General features: G+C 49.3%; 1 protein-coding gene across 4 annotated transcripts in view; it reads right to left on the minus strand.

Annotated features, from left to right (window-relative positions):
- The window catches only part of NDEL1 (nudE neurodevelopment protein 1 like 1), a 147,479-nt gene that overhangs the window by 74,005 nt on the left and 51,694 nt on the right, over window positions 1–21,780 (minus strand). For all 4 annotated transcript variants that reach the window (XR_003942634.1, XM_030208115.1, XM_030208114.1 and 1 more), the window contains exon 4: window positions 19,287–19,435. Coding sequence is in view for 3 of the 4 variants with exons in the window: in XM_030208115.1 (XP_030063975.1) it covers window positions 19,287–19,435 (149 nt within the window). In the remaining variant the exon portion in view is untranslated. The remainder of the gene's footprint in view (window positions 1–19,286; window positions 19,436–21,780) is intronic.

Raw genomic sequence — 21,780 nt, forward strand, 5'->3', positions numbered from 1 at the left:
CCCTGTTATCCATCGACGGAGGGGGAGGTGGGGGCCGGAGGTCCACCCACCCCAACTCCTTCCCCCCCCCCCCCCCCAGCATTCTGAATCCCTGGTGGTCCATGGTCACCCACCCTCCCTGCCGGCCCCCCCCGGCTGGCCCCCCTACCTTTTGTTGGAGGAGGGACGCAGTCTGCCTGCCTCCCTCCCTCCTCTTCCTGTCGACGCCGCTGCAAAATGGCGGCGCCCAGCCCCGCCTATTGCATCCTGGGATGCACTGGGCGGGGCTACAGACCATGTAAGGGTGGGAGGATGGGAGAAGATTTGGCTGCTGGCGGCGGCCTCAACATTTTCTGGGGGTTTGGGGGGGGGGGGCTGGAGACAACGTTCGGTCCTCCAGCCCTCGTTGTTCGGACCTCGGCAGGCTGTTTGACAGGTTTGGGCTTTTGACAGCCCAGACCTGTCAAACAAGTGCGGGAGGATTGTGCTGAGCGCATGCTCAGGCGCAATTCTCCCGCAGTTTAAACATGATAAAGCGAATGCTACATACCTGTAGAAGGTATTCTCCGAGGACAGCAGGCTGATTGTTCTCACTGATGGGTGACGTCCACGGCAGCCCCTCCAATCGGAATCCTTACTAGCAAAGTCCTTTGCTAGTCCTCGCGCACCCGTGCGCACCGCGCATGCGCGGCCGTCTTCCCGCCCGAAACCGGCTCGAGCCGGCCAGTCCAGTATGTAGCAAGACAATACAAGGGAAGACACAACTCCAAAGGGGAGGCGGGCGGGTTTGTGAGAACAATCAGCCTGCTGTCCTCGGAGAATACCTTCTACAGGTATGTAGCATTCGCTTTCTCCGAGGACAAGCAGGCTGCTTGTTCTCACTGATGGGGTATCCCTAGCCCCCAGGCTCACTCAAAACAACAACCATGGTCAATTGGGCCTCGCAACGGCGAGGACATAACTGAGATTGACCTAAAAAATTTACCAACTAACTGAGAGTGCAGCCTGGAACAGAACAAACAGGGCCCTCGGGGGGTGGAGTTGGATCCTAAAGCCCAAACAGGTTCTGAAGAACTGACTGCCCGAACCGACTGTCGCGTCGGGTATCCTGCTGCAGGCAGTAATGAGATGTGAATGTGTGGACAGATGACCACGTCGCAGCTTTGCAAATTTCTTCAATGGAGGCTGACTTCAAGTGGGCTACCGACGCAGCCATGGCTCTGACATTATGAGCTGTGACATGACCCTCAAGAGCCAGCCCCGCCTGGGCGTAAGTGAAGGAAATGCAATCTGCTAGCCAATTGGATATGGTGCGTTTCCCTACAGCCACTCCCCTCCTATTGGGATCAAAAGAAACAAACAATTGGGCGGACTGTCTGTGGGGCTGTGTCCGCTCCAGATAGAAGGCCAATGCTCTCTTGCAGTCCAATGTGTGCAGCTGACGTTCAGCAGGGCAGGAATGAGGACGGGGAAAGAATGTTGGCAAGACAATTGACTGGTTCAGATGGAACTCCGACACGACCTTTGGCAAGAACTTAGGGTGAGTGCGGAGGACTACTCTGTTATGATGAAATTTGGTGTAAGGGGCCTGGGCTACCAGGGCCTGAAGCTCACTGACTCTACGAGCTGAAGTAACTGCCACCAAGAAAATGACCTTCCAGGTCAAGTACTTCAGATGGCAGGAATTCAGTGGCTCAAAAGGAGGTTTCATCAGCTGGGTGAGAACGACATTGAGATCCCCTGACACTGTAGGAGGCTTGACAGGGGGCTTTGACAAAAGCAAACCTCTCATGAAGCGAACAACTAAAGGCTGTCCTGAGATCGGCTTACCTTCCACATGGTAATGGTATGCACTGATTGCGCTAAGGTGAACTCTTACAGAGTTGGTCTTGAGACCAGACTCAGACAAGTGCAGAAGGTATTCAAGCAGGGTCTGTGTAGGACAAGAGCGAGGAGCTAGGGCCTTGCTGTCACACCAGACGGCAAACCTCCTCCACAGAAAGAAGTAACTCCTCTTAGTGGAATCTTTCCTGGAAGCAAGCAAGACGCGGGAGACACCCTCTGACAGACCCAAAGAGGCAAAGTCTACGCTCTCAACATCCAGGCCGTGAGAGCCAGGGACTGGAGGCTGGGATGCAGAAGAGCCCCTTCGTCCTGCGTGATGAGGGTCGGAAAACACTCCAATCTCCACGGTTCTTCGGAGGATAACTCCAGAAGAAGAGGGAACCAGATCTGACGCGGCCAAAAAGGAGCAATCAGAATCATGGTGCCTCGGTCTTGCTTGAGTTTCAACAAAGTCTTCCCCACCAGAGGAATGGGAGGATAAGCATACAGCAGGCCCTCCCCCCAATCCAGGAGGAAGGCATCCGATGCCAGTCTGCCGGGGGCCTGAAGCCTGGAACAGAACTGAGGGACTTTGTGGTTCGCTCGAGATGCGAAGAGATCCACCAAGGGGGTGCCCCACGCTTGGAAGATCTGGCGCACCACTCGGGAGTTGAGTGACCACTCGTGAGGTTGCATAATCCTGCTCAGTCTGTCGGCCAGACTGTTGTTTACGCCTGCCAGATATGTGGCTTGGAGCACCATGCCGAGACGGCGAGCCCAGAGCCACATGCTGACGGCTTCCTGACACAGGGGGCGAGATCCGGTGCCCCCCTGCTTGTTGACATAGTACATGGCAACCTGGTTGTCTGTCTGAATTTGGATAATTTGGTGGGACAGCCGATCTCTGAAAGCCTTCAGAGCGTTCCAGATCGCTCGCAACTCCAGGAGATTGATCTGCAGACCGCGTTCCTGGAGGGACCAGCTTCCTTGGGTGTGAAGCCCATTGACATGAGCTCCCCATCCCAGGAAGACGCATCCGTGGTCAGCACTTTTTGTGGCTGAGGAATTTGGAAAGGACGTCCCAGAGTCAAATTGGACCAAATCGTCCACCAATCCAGGGATTCGAGAAAACTCGTGGACAGGTGGATTACGTCTTCTAGATCCCCAGCAGCCTGAAACCACTGGGAAGCTAGGGTCCATTGAGCAGATCTCATGTGAAGGCGGGCCATGGGAGTCACATGAACTGTGGAGGCCATGTGGCCCAGCAATCTCAACATCTGCCGAGCTGTGATCTGCTGGGACGCTCGCACCCGCGAGACGAGGGACAACAAGTTGTTGGCTCTCGCCTCTGGGAGATAGGCGCGAGCCGTCCGAGAATCCAGCAGAGCTCCTATGAATTCGAGTCTCTGTGATGGGAGAAGATGGGACTTTGGGTAATTTATCACAAACCCCAGTAGCTCCAGGAGGCGAATAGTCATCTGCATGGACTGCAGGGCTCCTGCCTCGGACGTGTTCTTCACCAGCCAATCGTCGAGATATGGGAACACGTGCACCCCCAGCCTGCGAAGTGCCGCTGCTACTACAGCCAGGCACTTTGTGAACACCCTGGGCGCAGAGGCGAGCCCAAAGGGTAGCACACAGTACTGGAAGTGACGTGTGCCCAGCTGAAATCGCAGATACTGTCTGTGAGCTGGCAGTATCGGGATGTGTGTGTAGGCATCCTTCAAGTCCAGAGAGCATAGCCAATCGTTTTCCTGAATCATGGGAAGTAGGGTGCCCAGGGAAAGCATCCTGAACTTTTCTTTGACCAGATATTTGTTCAGGGCCCTTAGGTCTAGGATGGGACGCATCCCCCCTGTTTTCTTTTCCACAAGGAAGTACCTGGAATAGAATCCCAGCCCTTCTTGCCCGGATGGCACGGGCTCGACCGCATTGGCGCTGAGAAGGGCGGAGAGTTCCTCTGCAAGTACCTGCTTGTGCTGGAAGCTGTAAGACTGAGCTCCCTGTGGACAATTTGGAGGTTTTGAGGCCAAATTGAGGGTGTATCCGTGCCGGACTATTTGCAGAACCCACTGATCGGAGGTTATGAGAGGCCACCTTTGGTGAAAAACTTTCAACCTCCCTCCGACTGGCAGGTCGCCCGGCACTGACACTTGGATGTCGGCTATGCTCTGCTGGAGCCAGTCAAAAGCTCGCCCCTTGCTTTTGCTGGGGAGCCGCGGGGCCTTGCTGAGGCGCACGCTGCTGACGAGAGCGAGCGCGCTGGGGCTTAGCCTGGGCCGCAGGCTGTCGGGAAGGAGGATTGTACCTACGCTTACCAGAAGTATAGGGAACAGTCTTCCTTCCCCCGAAAAATCGTCTACCTGTAGAGGTAGAAGCTGAAGGCTGCCGGCGGGAGAACTTGTCGAATGCGGTGTCCCGCTGGTGGAGAGACTCTACCACCTGCTCGACTTTTTCTCCAAAATATTGTCCGCACGGCAAGGCGAGTCCGCAATCCGCTGCTGGAGTCTATTCTCCAGGTCGGCGGCACGCAGCCATGAGAGCCTGCGCATCACCACACCTTGAGCAGCGGCCCTGGACGCAACATCAAAAGTGTCATAAACTCCTCTGGCCAGGAATTTTCTGCACGCCTTCAGCTGCCTGACCACCTCCTGAAAGGCTTGGCTTGCTCAGGGGGAAGAGCATCAACCAAGCCCGCCAACTGCCGCACATTATTCCGCATGTGTATGCTCGTGTAGAGCTGGTAAGACTGAATTTTGGCCACGAGCATAGAGGAATGGTAGGCCTTCCTCCCAAAGGAGTCTAAGGTTCTAGAGTCTTTGCCCGGGGACGCCGAAGCATGCTCTCTAGAACTCTTAGCCTTCTTTAGGGCCAGATCCACAACTCCAGAGTCGTGAGGCAACTGGGTGCGCATCAGCTCTGGGTCCCCATGGATCCGGGACTCGATCTTTTTGGGGATGTGGGGATTAGTTAATGGTTTTGTCCAGTTCGCAAGCAATGTCTTTTTTAGGACATGGTGCAAGGGAACAGTGGACGCTTCCTTAGGTGGAGAAGGATAGTCCAGGAGCTCAAACATTTCAGCCCTGGGCTCGTCCTCCACAACCACCGGGAAGGGGATGGCCGTAGACATCTCCCGGACAAAGGAAGCAAAAGACAGACTCTCGGGAGGAGAAAGCTGCCTTTCAGGAGAGGGAGTGGGATCAGAAGGAAGACCCTCAGACTCCTCGTCAGAGAAATATCTGGGATCTTCTTCTTCTTCCCACGAGGCCTCACCCTCGGTGTCAGACACAAGCTCACGGACCTGCGTCTGCAACCGTGCCCGGCTCGACTCCGTGGAGCCACGTCCACGATGGGGGCGTCGAGAGGTAGACTCCCTCGCCCGCATCGGCGAAGCTCCCTCCGCCGACGTAGTCGGGGAGCCCTCCTGGGAGGTGGCCGCAGTCGGCACCGCACGCGGTACCAACGTCGGGGACCTCACCCCGGGCGATGGGCCAGCCGGCGCCACGCTCGACGGTACCGGAGGCGCAAGCACCGCCGGTACCGGAGGGGTAGGGCGCAACAGCTCTCCCAGAATCTCTGGGAGAACGGCCCGGAGGCTCTCGTTCAGAGCGGCTGCAGAGAAAGGCATGGAGGTCGATGCAGGCGTCGACGTCAGAACCTGTTCCGGGCGTGGAGGCTGTTCCGGGCTGTCCAGAGTGGAGCGCATCGACACCTCCTGAACAGAGGGTGAGCGGTCCTCTCGGTGCCGATGCCTGCTGGGTGCCGACTCCCTCGGCGACCCAGAGCTCTCGGTGCCGACGCGGGGAGGGGACCGGTGTCGATGCTTCTTCGACTTCTTCCGAAGCATGTCACCGGAGCTCCCCGGCACCGACGAGGAGGACGTAGAATCCAGCCGTCGCTTCCTCGGGGCCGAGACCGAAGGGGGTCGATCTCGGGGGGGCTGTACCGCAGGAGCCCTCAGGGTAGGAGGAGACCCACCCGAGGGCTCACCGCCACCAGCAGGGGAATGGACAGCCCTCACCTGCACTCCACTCGATGCACCACCGTCCGACGACATCAGGAGACGAGGTCCCGGTACCACCGACGTCGATGCAGCTATCCAATGTCTCGGCGCCGATGCAGAGGGCCGATGCCTCGATGCACTCGATGCACTGGCAACCAAGGAAGAAGGTCTGGACGCTGATGACGTCGATGCACACGATGACCCCGGTGCCGATGCCGACGAAGAGCCCGAGAACAAAACGTTCCACTGGGCTAATCTCGCTACTTGAGTCCGCCTTTGTAAGAGGGAACACAGACTACAGTTCTGGGGACGGTGCTCGGCCCCCAGACACTGAAGACACGAAGAGTGCCTATCAGTGAGCGAGATTACCCGGGCGCACTGGGTGCACTTCTTGAAGCCGCTGGAAGGCTTCGATGTCATGGGCGGAAAAATCACGCCGGCGAAGTCAAAATCCGAAATGACGAATTTGGAGCACCAAAACTTTAAGGGAGAAAAAATCTCGACCGAGGCCGAAAGAGGCCTACCCCGACAACGAAAGAAAACTTACCGGGGCAAAACTGGAAATACGGGAAGCGGCAAACGAAACCCAAGGGGGTTTCCGGAGCACTTTCCGAACGAAAATGAAACTTTTCCGAAGAAAAACACGTCGATTTAGAAAACGGACGCGCGAGGTCGACTCTCCGGGGCTCGACACGACAAAAACACAGCCGTACCGAGTGCGGACGAAAGAAGACTGGCCGGCTCGAGCCGGTTTCGGGCGGGAAGACGGCCGCGCATGCGCGGTGCGCACGGATGCGCGAGGACTAGCAAAGGACTTTGCTAGTAAGGATTCCGATTGGAGGGGCTGCCGTGGACGTCACCCATCAGTGAGAACAAGCAGCCTGCTTGTCCTCGGAGAATCAAAGATAATAGCGCTGCTTAGATTTGCATGCATTATCTTTGATCATCGATGCAGAAAAGCCCTGCACTGTCCCGGCGCTATTTTTAGGGCGCTGTTTGGAACAGCGCAGGGCTTTTGATCATGAGGGCTTCAATGAGCTTTCACCAGAGTCTTATACAGGGGCATCATCACCTCCTTTTTCCTACTGGCCATTCCTCTCCCTATGAACCAAGCATCCTTCTAGCCTTCACCTTTTCTACCTGTCTGGCCACCTTAAGATCATCATGTACGATTGCATCCAAGTCCCACCCTCTTTTGTGCACAATTTTTTCTCTCCCTAAACGGTACTGTTCCCTTGGATTTTTGCAGCCCAAATGCATGACCCTGAATTTTTAGCATTAAATCTTAGCTGTTAAATTCCAGACCATTCCTCAAGCTTCATTAGGTCCTTCCTCATGTTATCCATGCCATCAAGGATGTCTGCCCTAGCGCAGATTTTGGTATCAACCTCAAAAAGGCAAACCTTACCAGACAGCCCTTCAGCAAAGCGAAGATACTTACCTGTAGCAGGTATTCTCCGAGGACAGCAGGCTGGCTGTTCTCACACGTGGGTCGACGGACAGCATTTTGCAAGCAAAATATAAAAAAAGTTTTGCCAGAGTCTTCTGGCGAGCGTGCAGCACACACCACACATGCGTGGATTGATTTCCCGCCCATCACGTGAGCGCGTTCCCTCAGTTCAATCAAAAAGCATAGAGAGAAGCAAATAACTCCACAGGGGAGGTGGGCGGGTTTGTGAGAATAATCATACTGCTGTCCTCGGAGAATACCTGCTACAGGTAAGTATCTTCACTTTCTCTGAGGACAAACAAGCTGCTTGTTCTCACATGTGGGTTATCCATAGCAACCAGGCTCACTCAAAACTATGAACAGTGGTCAATTGAGCCTCGCAAAAGCGAGGACATAACATAGATTAACCTGAAACCATAAACAACTAACAGAGTGCAGCCTGGAACAGAACAAAAAAGGTTTTAGGGGGGTGGAGTTGGATTCTAAACCCCGAACAGATTCTGCAGCACTGACTGCCCAAACCGACTGTCGCGTCGGGTATCCTGCTGTAGGCAGTAGTGAGATGTGAATGTGTGGACTGATGACCACGCTGCAGCCTTGCAAATCTCTTCAATGGAAGCTGACTTTAAGTGAGCCACTGACGCAGCCATGGCTCTAACATTATGAGCCGTGACATGGCTCTTCAGAGTCAGCCCAGCTTGGGCATAAGTGAAGGAAATGCAATTTGCTAGCCAATTTGAGATAATGCATTTTCCGATGGCGACTCCCCTCCTGCTGGGATCAACAGAAACAAACAACTGGGCAGACTGTCTAAAGGGCTTTGTCTGCTCCACGTAAAAGGCCATTGCTCTCTTGTAGTCCAAGATATGCAAACTGCTTTCGCCAGGGCAGGTATGAGGACAGGGAAAAAATGTTGGCAAGACAACTGACTGGTTCAGATGGAACTCCGACACCACCTTTGGCAGGAACTTAGGGTGCATGCGGAGGACTACTCTATTGTAATGAAATTATATATAAGATGCATGTACTACCAAGGCCTGAAGCTCACTGACCCTACGAGCTGAAATAACAGTCACCAAGAAAATTACCTTCCAGGTCAAGTACTTCAGATGACAGGTATTCAGTGGTTCAAAAGGAGCTTTCATCAGCTGGGTGAGAACGACGTTGAGATCACATGACACTGTTGGAGATTTGATAGGGGGCTTTGACAAAAGCAAACCTCTCATGAAGCGAACAACCAAAGGCTGTCCAGAGATAGGCTTACCCTCTACACGGCGATGAGAGGCACTAATCGTACTAAGATGAACCCTTACTGAGTTGGTTTTGAGGCCAGACTCTGATAAGCGTAGAAAGTATTCAAGCAGGGTCTGTGTAGGACAAGAAAGAGGATCTAGGGTCTTGCTGTCACACCAGATGGCAAATCTCCTCCATTTGAAAAAGTAACACCTCTTCGTGGAATCTTTTCTGGAAGCAAGCAAGACTCGGGAGACACCCTCTGAAAAACCCAAGGAGGCGAATTCTAAGCTCTCAACATCCAGGCCATGACAGCCAGAGACTGGAGGTTGGGATGTAGAAGCAACCCCTCATTCTGGGTGATGAGGGTTGGAAAACATTTCAATCTCCACTGGTTAAGGGGCCTAGGAGAATGTATCAGTTTCTTCTCTTTGGGGGGGGGGAGGGAAGTGTTGGTCCATTGCTCTGAGGGAGGGTTGAGAAGGAAGGGCGAACACAGGACCTTCATGTCGCTACCTGGAAGTTAATTGGGCACCGACTAATATTTAGACAAGTGCCCGGTTAACTCGCCGGATAAAATTAGGACAACCCCACCATTCCACCCAGAGCCCATAGTCGTCTCTTCCATCTTTAAAGAGCTCAGACAACAGCTCTCTTAACACTCTTTATTCTTTATCCTTATGTTATAGTATATTGCCTCGTAGAAGGGGTGGGTAGATTTGAAAAGGTCGGGGTAGGGGTTTGGGGGTGTTATTTCCTAGTCCACAAAATGTTTTCTTTAATATCTTTGAACTTTTGTTTACCTTTGTCATTTGATCTGTAAGCTGTACTTTCAACTGCAATAAAAAGATTTAAATATTTTTTAGAACAGCCCTTTTTTGCTCTCCTAACGTAATCTGCTTACTTTAACAGTTAGCAGAATGAATATCACTGCTAACCACTTAAGTGCTGGCTCCATCTAAATTCCACCCCACAGGACTGTCCATGCACTAAATACACAGTCCTGAGCCATTGGAAGCAATATTCAGCGGCAATACCCAGTGCCACTGCATACTGCCGGATGGCCAGCCCATTAGTCCTTCCCACTATTCCAGAACCTGCTAGACAGTTGTCTCCATCAACCAGCACGTGGAGATAGAGAACTGAAAACGGAGCTGAGACATATCTCCACTGGCATCCAGTCTCCAGCTCCTCAATATTTACTTAAACAGTAAGGAGAAAATCAGAACAAACACAACAACCTTAAACAACTTGCTAGCCTAACAGTAACCAGATGAGCAAATGTGTGGATCTCTCATCTCTGGACAACTTGTAGAGAACAATAGAGATGGAGGAAACACCATGCAAGGCGACAGTCGTTTTGACCCATTACTCACACAGACTAAACATCTCAGAAACCTTGAGCAGGCCTCTAGAATAGTGGGAACGACTAATGGAAAGAAAATGTTATCAGGTAAGACCTCATTTCTCCTTCCATTATGTATCCTTCCACTAGTCCAGAACCTGTGGGATGTTCAAAAGTAACCCCTAGAATGGGTGGGATCCTGGCACTGCCAACCTGGGGACTGAAATCCCAAAACTGGCTTCTGAGCATGCTGCAACATCCACCCTGTAGTGCTTAGCAAAGGTATGCAGCATCAGCCACATCGCAGCCTTGCAAATATTCAATGGAGACCATAAGTTAGTCTCTGCCTAGGCTGTTGCTGTACGCTTCGTAGAATGAGCCCACAAAGGATTTTAAAAGCCTGCTTCCCTGCAAGCAAATAAGCTGATGTGACTCTTTATCAAAAAGCACAGTCTGCCCAATTTGCGAAACTCATTCATGACTTCCACATATCTAATGAGGACTCTACAAACTTCAAGAAGCTTAAAGGAAAAATATTGAGCCTTTTGGTCCTCTCTACGAAATAAAATGTTGTTACCACTTTCAGAAGAAACACAAACAGACCCACACCTCCAAAAGCGAAGAAAGGGATCCCGACAAGAGAGACTTGAAGTTCTGGAACCCTACACGCTGACAACACCCATGGTTCCAGTTTGGACACAGCATATGAAAAGGAGGCCGCAAGCGGCCCACAACAATTGATGATACCCAAGTGAGTGGCTAGAGATGTTTTCTGTAGTCAGCCCCTGAAACAACCTGAGTTTTTAGAGAACCCAATGCCAATCCGTTCTGAAGGCCTGCCTGGAGAAATGCTAGGATGTGCGTAATCTCAAAAGAGAAGGAAGAAAGTCCGCGCTCAGAACACCAGCCCTCGAACGTCCACCACACCCTCGCATACACCATGGATGTACAGTGTTTCCGAGCCTGAAGTAAGGTAGCAATGATCGAATCAGAATTACCTTTTCGTCTCAACCAAGCCCTTTCAATGGCCAAGCTTTAAGACCGAAGGGGCACAGACACTCCATGAGCACCAGATCTTGCTTCAGCAGGCTGTGTACCTGCAGAAGACTGTGAAGACTACTGTCCAGCAGTCGAATCAGGTCTGCATACTACAGCCTGTGACCAATCCAGGGCTACAAGCAATATTTAACCCCAGTGCAATGCAATCCTTTTCAATGCCTGGCCTATCATAAGGCCAAGGAGGGAAGACACACCCAGCCTACCATAATGCCAAGGCCAGATGTGTCTCTGGCCAGGGCTCCAGTAGGGCATTGATGCCCATCAAACCTAGCTCTTTCCAATGGCTGAAGTACTTGGGCACATAGGCATTCCTTTTCTTTGTCATCAAGTCCAGAAGCAGAGAACTCCATCGGTCCACTATCAGCGTAATCCTTGGCTGGATAGTTCCCGTTCTCCTGGGTCCAAGGAGTGCCTGCTGAGAATGTCCATGATGACCAAAGTAGATTTTTCTCTGCCCAACACATGAGGGAGACCGCCTCCGTTGCCATCGGATGCCTGCGGGTCCTGCCTTGTTTGTTGATAGACCACTGCCATCGCATTGCCAGAGAAAACTTGAACCTAGGCTCTTGCCAGAAAGGAAGCAAAATCTTGTAAGGCATTTCCACACTGCCCTGAACTCCAAGTGATTTATCGACCACTGAGACTCCAGTTCCATCCAGGTGCCCTGTGCCAGATGGAAGTTGTAATGAGCTCCCCAACCTGACATGCTGGCGTCTGTTGTCACCACCTCCCATTGTGTTATCAGAAAGGGAGCTCCAACAGTCAAATTCCTGGGTGACAACTGCCACTGCATACTCCATCTTCCTTGGATGCTGGTTGCCAGACGAAAGTTGTATTTCTGTGACACCCGAGACCAGCAGCAGAGAAGACACACTACTACTACTACTACTTATCATTTCTATAGCGCTACTAGACGTACGCAGCTGTCACTGACCCCAGAACCTGGACTTAGCCCCAGACCCTGGGTCTGCCTTGACTGAGAAGACAGATCTGTTGAATCTGCTTTGACCTCCTGCGCTCCATGAGACAGATCCTTTCCCGTGCTGTGTCGAATAGAATGCCCAGATACTCCAGAATCTATAATGGAGTTAGTCTGCTCTTCTTGAAATTGATAACCCTATCCAACAACTGCTGAAGACGGACAACTGTCTGTCGCCGCCACGCTGTCTGAATAGGACAACACATGAATGAGGCAGTCAAGATATGACTGAACTCCGATTCCTGGTGCTGAAGTAGGCTGCCACCGCCACCATAACCTTGGTAAACATTCCAGGAGCCATGGCAAGGCAGAAGGGCAAAGCCCTGAACTGGAAGCGATGGTCTAGAACTGCAAAATATAGAAACCTCTGATGCGGCAGCCATATAGGTGTATGCAAGTGCGCCTCCTTGAGCTTGACAATAGCAAGAAATTCTCCTGCTTGAACTGAGGCTATGACTGCTATTAGTGAATCCATGCAAAAGCAAGACACTCAGAGACAGTGGTTTAGACCATTAAGATCCGAGACCAAAGGAAATGTGCTTCCCTTCTTTGGGACAATGAAGTAGACAGAGTATTTCCCTTGTCCCCATTTGGTCTGGGGAACTGGAACAATGGTCCGGAACTTAAGCAAGGAATCTACAGTGGTCTGAACCTTGACCGCCTTGGTTTCCTTTCAACAAGGAGACTTCAAGAAGAGAGGAGCAACGAGGTGGGAGAACACCAACTTGTAACCTTCTGTAAGAATATCGAGAACCTACTGGTCTGATGTGATTTTGGCCCACTCTTTCTGAAACTCCTGAAGATGTCCTCCCACCGAAGGAAGAGAAGAATGGACTAGCCTCGTATCACTGTAAAGCTCTGGAGTCATTGGGCACTCTAGCTGACCGAGAGGAGGACTTCCTGTCCACACGAAAGGAAGATTGGCATGTCTGAAAGTGGGACTTCTGCCATATTACTGATAACCAGACCGGTATCCTCTGCTATCTCCAAATTAAGATTGAGAGCCCCCTGGACAGATGACCAGAGGCTTTCAGCTTATCCTCCGGCAACCATTGTAGCTTAGTTTCCCCCCAGTTCTTTCACCAAGTTACTGAGATCTTCTCCAAATAGCCACTTGCCCCAAAAGGGGAATTTAACTAGACGCTATTGAGACATGGGAAGAAACTGCTTGCCCTGGGATTTGTAGTATAGTGTTGCCACAATTTCTGCCAGGAATTTGTGACTAGGCTTGTCCACTGTTTGGAAAACAGGATACTGGGCTAGATGGACCATTGGTCTGACCCAGTATGGCTACTCTTATGTTCTTATGACTTTGATGCTGCATCCACTGACCAATGCCGTAACCAAAGTTGTCAACGTGCCATGACAGCCAAAGACATACTGCGGGCCTTAACATGTCAAATACCATCTGTCAAGAAGGCCAACCCTGCTTCCAGCTGGGTGTCATGGTGCCCATCTTGTGTTGCAGACTACTGATGCCACTTCAGGCATGTTTTTGCCAAGAACAAGTTGCACACTGTCACTTGAAGGCACTAAGAGGCCACTTCAAAGGCTTGATCCAGTGAACCTTCTAGCTTCCCACCCTGTAGATCTTTAAAGGCAATGCTACCTTCCATTGGCAAGGTGGTCTTCTTAGTCACCACTGTAACTGAGGAGTCCACCCTGGGAAGCTGCAATTTATCTTTCTCCTCCAGAACTAACAGATAGAGGCGAGCCATGGCTCTTCCCACTCTCAATCCTGTGTTTGGTGAGACCCATTCTGCTGTAATCAGGTCCTAAATGTTTGGATGCATCGGGAAGGCCTTAGACGAACCTCTAAGCCCTCTCACGATCAATGAAGATGGAACTCCTGACGCAGAAGCAGAAGGCTCCTCAGATGGAAAGAACCACCTGTGCCTCAGAAATAATAGTGCTGAGCTCCTCTTTGTGAAATAACCTCAGTACTTTCAGATTATCCCCCTCCTCCAACAGCTCCTTCAACGATGGCTCCTCTGTGTAGACCGAGACCACATCAGTTAAGGAGGGAGAGGCAGAGAAAGCCTCATCTGCCCGCTCCCGGAGGTCTAAATGAGATCTCTTAGGAGCCAGAGGGGCAGCGGGACAAGAAACTGAAGCACCTTGCACTGACTGTTCCTGCTTCAGTAAGCAGGCCTGGTATAAGAGCAATATAAACTCCAGAGAAAACAAAGATCCCAAAGCAGCTGAATGCTCTGTTGGGCCCCAAGGCTGTAAAATGGCAGTTATGCTCCGTGCGTGATCAACCAGAGGCTGCGCCTCACTGTCAGTTGGCCCCAACATAATGGCACCTGCTCCCGCACTCTCCAACATCAAACTGCAAACAAGCCCTGCCGGAGAGCCTGAAGACCCTGGCATATTCGAATGCTGTATTGAATCCAATAATGTGCTGCCGCTGACCGTTTCTTCCGCATCCCACGGGATTCCTGGCTTGCATGCACTGCAAACACCTTGACACCGACTAGCAGGTTCTACAGTGGGAACCACTTAACTGCCTCTGTGGGAGTTGCCTTTCACCCCGCCTGTCAATAGCGCAGCACACGATATCCTAAGTGGTGATTCGGGATCCCACCCCAGCACCAAGTAGAACTTGCAGCCCTCCAAGCAGTTCCAAGTCAAAAACTGCCAGCAGCTCCCCTCAAGTTCAGTCTCCACAAGTCCTACCACAGATGAGAAAAGCTCAGGACTGATACACACTCTTTAGCAAACTTTTTTTTTTTAAAGGTTCTTGTGTTGGAGAAGGAGAGCTCCACAAGAAATAGGGGAGAGGTGAAGGGAAGTAATTAGTAAATTCGCAAGGCACCACAGACATGGATTTGAAGACCTCCAGCTATGACTCTGAAGACAAGCCATCCACAAAGCTCAACTGGGGACCAGCTGACCAACTGGACCAGGAGCAAATCACTCAGAGCTGGAGATAGAAAATACTGAGGAGCAGGACTGGACGCCAATAGAGATGTCTCAGCTCAGTTTTCAGTTGTCTATCTCCACCTGCTGGTTGATCAATGCAAGATCAGCAGTAAGCAATTCAGTAGACATACTAGACTGGATTACCACAGAAAATCTAGACCTTCTGTTCATCACGGAAACATGTTTCCATGGCCCTACAGACCCCGCCATCATAGAGACATGCCCACCAGAATACAAAATCACCCATTGGGCAAGAAATGGAAAAAGAGGTGGCAGAATAGCCATAATTTACAAATCTGAATTCACCGTAACAACCACAGGCGAAGCCACCTCACCACAACTCGAAATTGCCTCAACAAGAATCACTCATCCGAACCTACAAGGACACCTCAACACAATCCTATTCTACAGGCCACCAGGAAAATGGAAAGACTCCCAAACGCAACTCATGGACTTCATCTCAAACGCATGTGTCTCTGCCTCAAACATCCTCATAATAGGAGATATCAACCTACACCTTGAGGACGACACCTCAACAGGCACACAAGAATGCAAAGAATTCTTAAAACTCTGGGACTTACACGCACCTAACACCCAACCAACACACGAAAAAGGACACACATTGGACATCATCACACACAAATTCGACCCAGACTCAACTCTCCTACTTACAGACACAAGATGGATACCCACACCATGGACAGACCACCATAAAGCATATGTCTCCCTCCACTGGCGAAAAATACACAAAAACGCAGTCATCAAACATGAACGAACAACATACACCACGAGAGGAAAAAGAGACCCCACAATATTCTGGCAACAGGTCTACCAAAACGAATGGTCAACAAATACAGATACCATTCAATTCCTCCAAGACTGGGAAGACATATGTAGGACAACATTAGACACAATTGCTCCAATCCAAACCAGAATATCTCATAGGAAAAAACCTAATCCATGGTTCACCAAAGAGCTGAAAGAACTCAAAACACAAGTCAGAAAACTAGAACGCGCATGGAACTAAAAGAAAGATGAATACACACTGAATGCCTGGAAATCACTTCGGAGGAAATACAAATACACCATTAAACAGACTAAAAGACTACACTACAAAACAATAATTGGACCAAACTACAAAGACACACACAAACTCTTCCACCTTGTAAATAAATTGCTAGACACCACACCAGTTACAAACCTCAGCAAGGATACACCAGGGGTCGATGACCTCGCGAAATACTTCAAGGAGAAAATCATACAATTACGACTTAAAATACCCACCAGCCCTATTGAATACGCAACACTCCTAAACTGTCTAGACCCAGAAGACGGAATATATCCAGCAGACAGGACCTGGACCGAATTCGAATTACTGTCAGAAGACCTCATCTCTAAAACGCTCCAAAGATTCGCCAAATCCCAATGCAAACTAGACATCTGCCCTAACAACCTCATGAAATCAGCTCCTCAACAATTCATAATAGACCTAACAAACCACGTGAATTTCATGCTACAAAACTGACTTTTCCCAAAGGAAAAATGAAACATTTTACTCACCCCAATACCCAAAGACACAAAGAAAAACGCAAGAGAAATAACTAACTACAGACCAGTAGCATCTATACCACTATTAACCAAAATAACCGAAGGGATGGTAACCGAACAACTCACGGACTATCTCAACAAGTTCTCCATACTGTATGATGCCCAATCAGGATTCCGGTCTAATCACAGCACAGAAACAGTATTAATTACCCTAATGACCAAATTTAAACAAATGATTGCAACCGGCACCAATATACTCCTCTTACAATTTGACATGTCAAGTGCCTTTGATATGGTTGACCACGGAATCCTACTACACATTCTTGAATATTTTGGCATCGGAGGCAATGTCCTAAACTGGTTCAAAAGGTTCTTAACCTTACGCTCATATCAGGTCACATCAAATTCAACCACGTCTGCAGCATGGACACCGAAAAGCGGAGTACCGCAGGGATCCCCCCTCTCGCCAACCATTTTCAACCTAATGATGATCCCCCTGGCAAAACTTCTATCAAACTATAACCTCAACCCATACATATATGCCGATGATGTAACGATTTACATTCCTTTCAAACAAAACATTAACGAAATCTCCAACGAAATCAACCAAAGTCTACACATTATGAAAACCTGGGCAGATGCATTCCGACTGAAACTGAACGCAGAAAAAACTCAATGCCTCGTACTTACCTCCCAATACAACACGAATAAATTTACCGCTATTAACACACCTAAACTAAATCTGCCAATCTCAGAAACCTTAAAAATCCTTAGAGTCACTATTGATCGCCACCTGACACTCGAGAATTATGCGAACAACACAACCAAAAAGATGTTCTACTCCATGTGGAAATTGAAAAGAATAAAACCATTCTTTCCAAGATCTGTCTTCCGCAGTCTAGTACAATCACTCGTACTCAGTCATCTGGACTACTGCAACTCACTATATGCAGGCTGCAAAGAACAAATACTGAGGAAACTTCAAACAGCCCAGAATACAGCAGCCAGACTCATCTTCGGAAAACCAAAATACGAAAGTGCAAAACCCTTACGTGAGAAACTACACTGGCTCCCACTCAAGGAACGTATCACTTTTAAAGTATGCACCTTAGTCCACAAAATCATCCACGGTGAAGCCCCTGCATACATGTCTGATTTAATAGACCTGCCACCCAGAAACGCTAAAAGATCATCCCGAACTCTCCTCAATCTCCACTTTCCTAAGTGCAAAAGCATAAAATACAAAGTACTGCACGCATCAACCTTCTCTTATAAGAGCACGCAACTCTGGAATACACTACCACGCAACCTGAAAACGATCTACGAACTAACCGACTTCCGCAAACTATTGAAGACTCATCTCTTTGAGAAAACTTACTGCAAGGATCAAAAAACATGAAGTCCACACACACTAAGAGAAATGTATCAGTACACTCTTCTGAGTTCTCTTCCACCGTATTCTCACCACACCTAAATCTCTACCCTCTTGTTATTGTTTTATCGCCCTATCAATTCCCCATTGTTACATTACATTGTTCTACTCCCCATACTATATTTCGACGTTGACTTTGTCTTCCCATAACTCTTCACTATGTAACCTATAATCGTAATGCAACAAATTGTACTTCACCATTCACAATATATTGTAAGCCACACTGAGCCCGCAAAAAGGTGGGAAAATGTGGGATACAAATGCAATAAATAAATAAATAAATAAAAACTATCCCACAGGTTCTGAAATAGTAGGAAGCTACATAATGGAAGGAGTTACAATCTAAGCTACTAAACTCTAAGTTACTCCTCCACTGCAAATTTACACCTGCTCTAAACATGGTGTGAATTTGTACGCATACTCCGTAAACATATGTATTTTATAAAAAGACATGGGTATCACAACTTTGTTTCCAATCTATCCAAACTACACTCCTAGAAAACCTACATGCAGGCCACCTAAAAGGCACCAAAAAAATGATCAATACTCTAAAATAAGCAATAATCCATTTTTGTGCAAATATATTCAATACAATATTTAAAACAAAACAGAGACTGCAGGCTCTGAGCACATGGCCAGGGCTGCACACACTTAGAACTTTACTTTTAACTCTGCACTATGGGAGTACTGTTCTGACACAGTTATCACTGTGTACAATTCAATCCTGCTTGTTGATGGAGAACATTCTTCTCTGAAAAATAACCTAAATCCAATGTCATCTATGGCAAAGGAGGACCAAGGTTACTTCATGTTACAACCATGGGAGGGAAATCCCAAGTGTCCAGAAGAATCGGCCTAAGTGGAAAACTCAAACGTCCCACAGAAAAACACAAACATATGAAGAGAAAGAGTGGGAGGTTGACCACGAATACCAAAGACTGGAGAGATGAACATTTTTAATCAAACGTTTGATTAAAGGTGTTCAGCTCTCCAGTCTTTGGTATCCATGGTCAACCTCCCACTTTTCTCTTCACATGTTTGTGTTTTTCTGTATCCATGGTCAACTTCCCACTCTTTCTCTTCACACTTTTAGGGAAATCCCAAGTGTGCCAGGAAAGGTCTAGGTTTTTATAGAGGTTTCTATTAAATGACCCTCACTAGTGCCAGACGACAGGAGTGGAGGAGTAGCCTAATGGTTAGTGCAGTGGGCTTTGATCTTGGCAACCTGGGTTTGATTCCCACTGCAAGCTCCTTGTGACCTTGGGCAAGTCACTCAACCCTCCCGGTACAAAAACATCAGGTACATCATTGCACACATCTAGTAGTACTATAGAAATTAGTCGTAGTAGTATGATGTGGCTAATATTACTTTCTCGAGGGAATAAGCAAATTTTTTATTTTAAAACATTAATACTTGCTGTGAAAAAAACTTTGTGCTTCACAAATATACTAGACACATTACATGATTGTTTAAGACACTGTACAGGAAAAGTTACTAACAAGACTCACCGTTTAGCTCGCTCCAAGTCATCATTTGCCTGTTCTAGCTCTCTTACATATTTATGAAGCTGATCCTTAATACCCCGTGTTTGGACAAGTTCATCTTCTAACATCACTACCTGCTTGTAGCTCTGGGAATATTGCTGTTCAAGCTTCTCCTGAAAGGTAAAATGGGAAAATTAGGTTCTTACCTTGGTAATTTTCTTTCCTTTAGTCACAGCAGATGAATCCATTAACTGATGGGCTGTATCCGCCTACCAGAAGGTGGAGATAGAGAACACTGAAGGACCACAGTGACCCTTGGACGGCTAGCCCCATCTGCCTTCAGTATTTGAAATTTCCAAAGCAGAGTGAATCATAAAGGTAGAATAACATAAAGTTTCCTCACAGCGAACAAATGCCCCAGAACCGGAGCAATAACCACACAAAGGAGGGACGAACTCAACCTCCTGCAATAGAACAGCATGTAGAAGCTCTGAGAGCTGGTCTTCAACTCCTCCTGATGAGATACAATATCTGCATGAAAGATCTGAACAAAAAACAAAGTCAGACAGGGAAGGATCATGGATTCATCTGCTGTGACTAAAGGAAAGAAAATTACCAAAGTAAGAACCAAATTTTCCCTTCCTTGTCATCAGCAGCAGATGAATTCATTAACTGATGGGATGTACAAAAGCACTCCCCTACTTAGGGTGGGAACAGGCCACTCCCCGAGCAAGCACTTGTGCTCCAAAATGCGCGTCCTGCTTCGCTGCAACATCCAGCCTGTAATGCCAGACAAATGAGAGCTGAGAAGCCCAAGTAGACGCTCTACAGATCTCTTGAAGAGAGAGTGCACCCGTTTCAGCCCACGAGGAGGAAATCGCTCTCGTGGAATGCGTCCTAAACGTTTCAAGTGGAGACCGTCCTGAAAGCAGATATGCAGAAAAAATGACTTCCTTGAGCCAACAGGCTATAGTGGCCTTAGACACCGGACACCCGTGTCGAGGACCTGACAACAATACAAAAAGGTGATCAGAAGTCCTGAAGTCATTTGATATCTGTAGATACTGCAACAGAGCCATGCAGACATGCAAAAAGATGTAATTGTCCAGAGGAATCTGGAAAATCTTCCCTAGAAAAGGAAGGAAGAAAAATGGACTGGTTCAGGTGAAACGCTGAAACCACTTTAGGAAGGAAGGAAGGAAGGCACTGTACATACCGTTAGTCCAGACTCCGAGAATTGTAGAAAAGGGTCCCGACAGGACAGCGCCTGAAGCTCAGACACGCGTCTAGCCAATGTCATGGCCACCAAAAAGACTGTCTTGAGAGTCACATCCTTCTCCAAAGCTCGCTTAAGTGGCTCGAAAGGCGAACGGGAGAGCCTTCAACATCAGCCCCAGGTTCCAGGTCGGACAAGGTGACCGCACAGGAGGACGGAGACGAAGCGCCCCTCTAAGAAATCAGGCAATGTCCGGATGAGCAGCAAGGGATAAGCCCGAGACTTCCCCTCGAAAGCATGGCAATGCTGCCACTTGAACCCGCAGGGAACTAAGGCAGACCTTTTTGTAAGCCATCCTGCAAAACGTCCAGCACCAGCGAGACTGTAGCCCACGTGGGTGTGATCGCCTTTGAAACACACCACGCCTCAAACTTGCGCCAGATCCGAGCATAAGCTGCGGAGGTAGACCACTTGCGGGCCTGCAAGAGAGTGGAGATGGCCTTGTTAGAGTAGCCCTTATCTCTCAATTGCGCCCTCTCAAGAGCCAAGCCGTAAGACCAAATCGGCAGGGATCCTCCATAGACACCGGACCTTGAACCAACAGGTTCGGCACCAGAGGCAAAGGAAATGAAGCCTCCACCATCATCCAGCGGAGATCTGCATACCACGGACGCCTTGGCCAGTCCGGAGTGATGAGAATCACCAATCCCCGGTGTAGTCGAATCCGCATGAGGACTCGCCCTATCAAGGGCCAAGGAGGGAACACATATAGGAGGCCCGAGGGCCAGGGTTGAGCCAATGCATCCAACCCCGCCGAGCGAGGATCTCTCCTTCTGCTGAAAAAGCGAGGGACTTTGGCATTTGCACTTGACGCCATTAGATCCATTCCGTGAATCCCCCATTTGGCACAAATCTGAAGAAAAACTTCTTTTGCCAGTTCCCATTCCGTAAGGTCGATTTGATGCCTGCTGAGAAAAATCGGCTTGCACGTTGCTCTGACCTGCTATGTGAGCTGCTGACAGAAGCTGCAGGTGGAGCTTGGCCCAGTGGCAAATCTGAGCGGCCTCCGCAGCCAGGGCCCTGCACTGAGTGCCGCCCTGACAATTTATGTAGGCCACCGTCGTGTTGTCTGACAGAACACGGACAGCAAGCCCCTTCAGAGTCTTGTGAAGGCCATAAGAGCCTGGAATATCGCTCTCAGTTCCAAGCGATTGATGGACCACCCCACTTCCACAGGTGTCCACTGACCCTGAGCATAGCTTCCCTGGCAATGCGCTCCCCAGCCCAAAAGGCTGGCATCCG

The sequence above is a fragment of the Microcaecilia unicolor genome, chromosome 6, assembly GCF_901765095.1.
Source record: "Microcaecilia unicolor chromosome 6, aMicUni1.1, whole genome shotgun sequence".
Taxonomy (NCBI): Eukaryota; Metazoa; Chordata; class Amphibia; order Gymnophiona; family Siphonopidae; genus Microcaecilia; species Microcaecilia unicolor.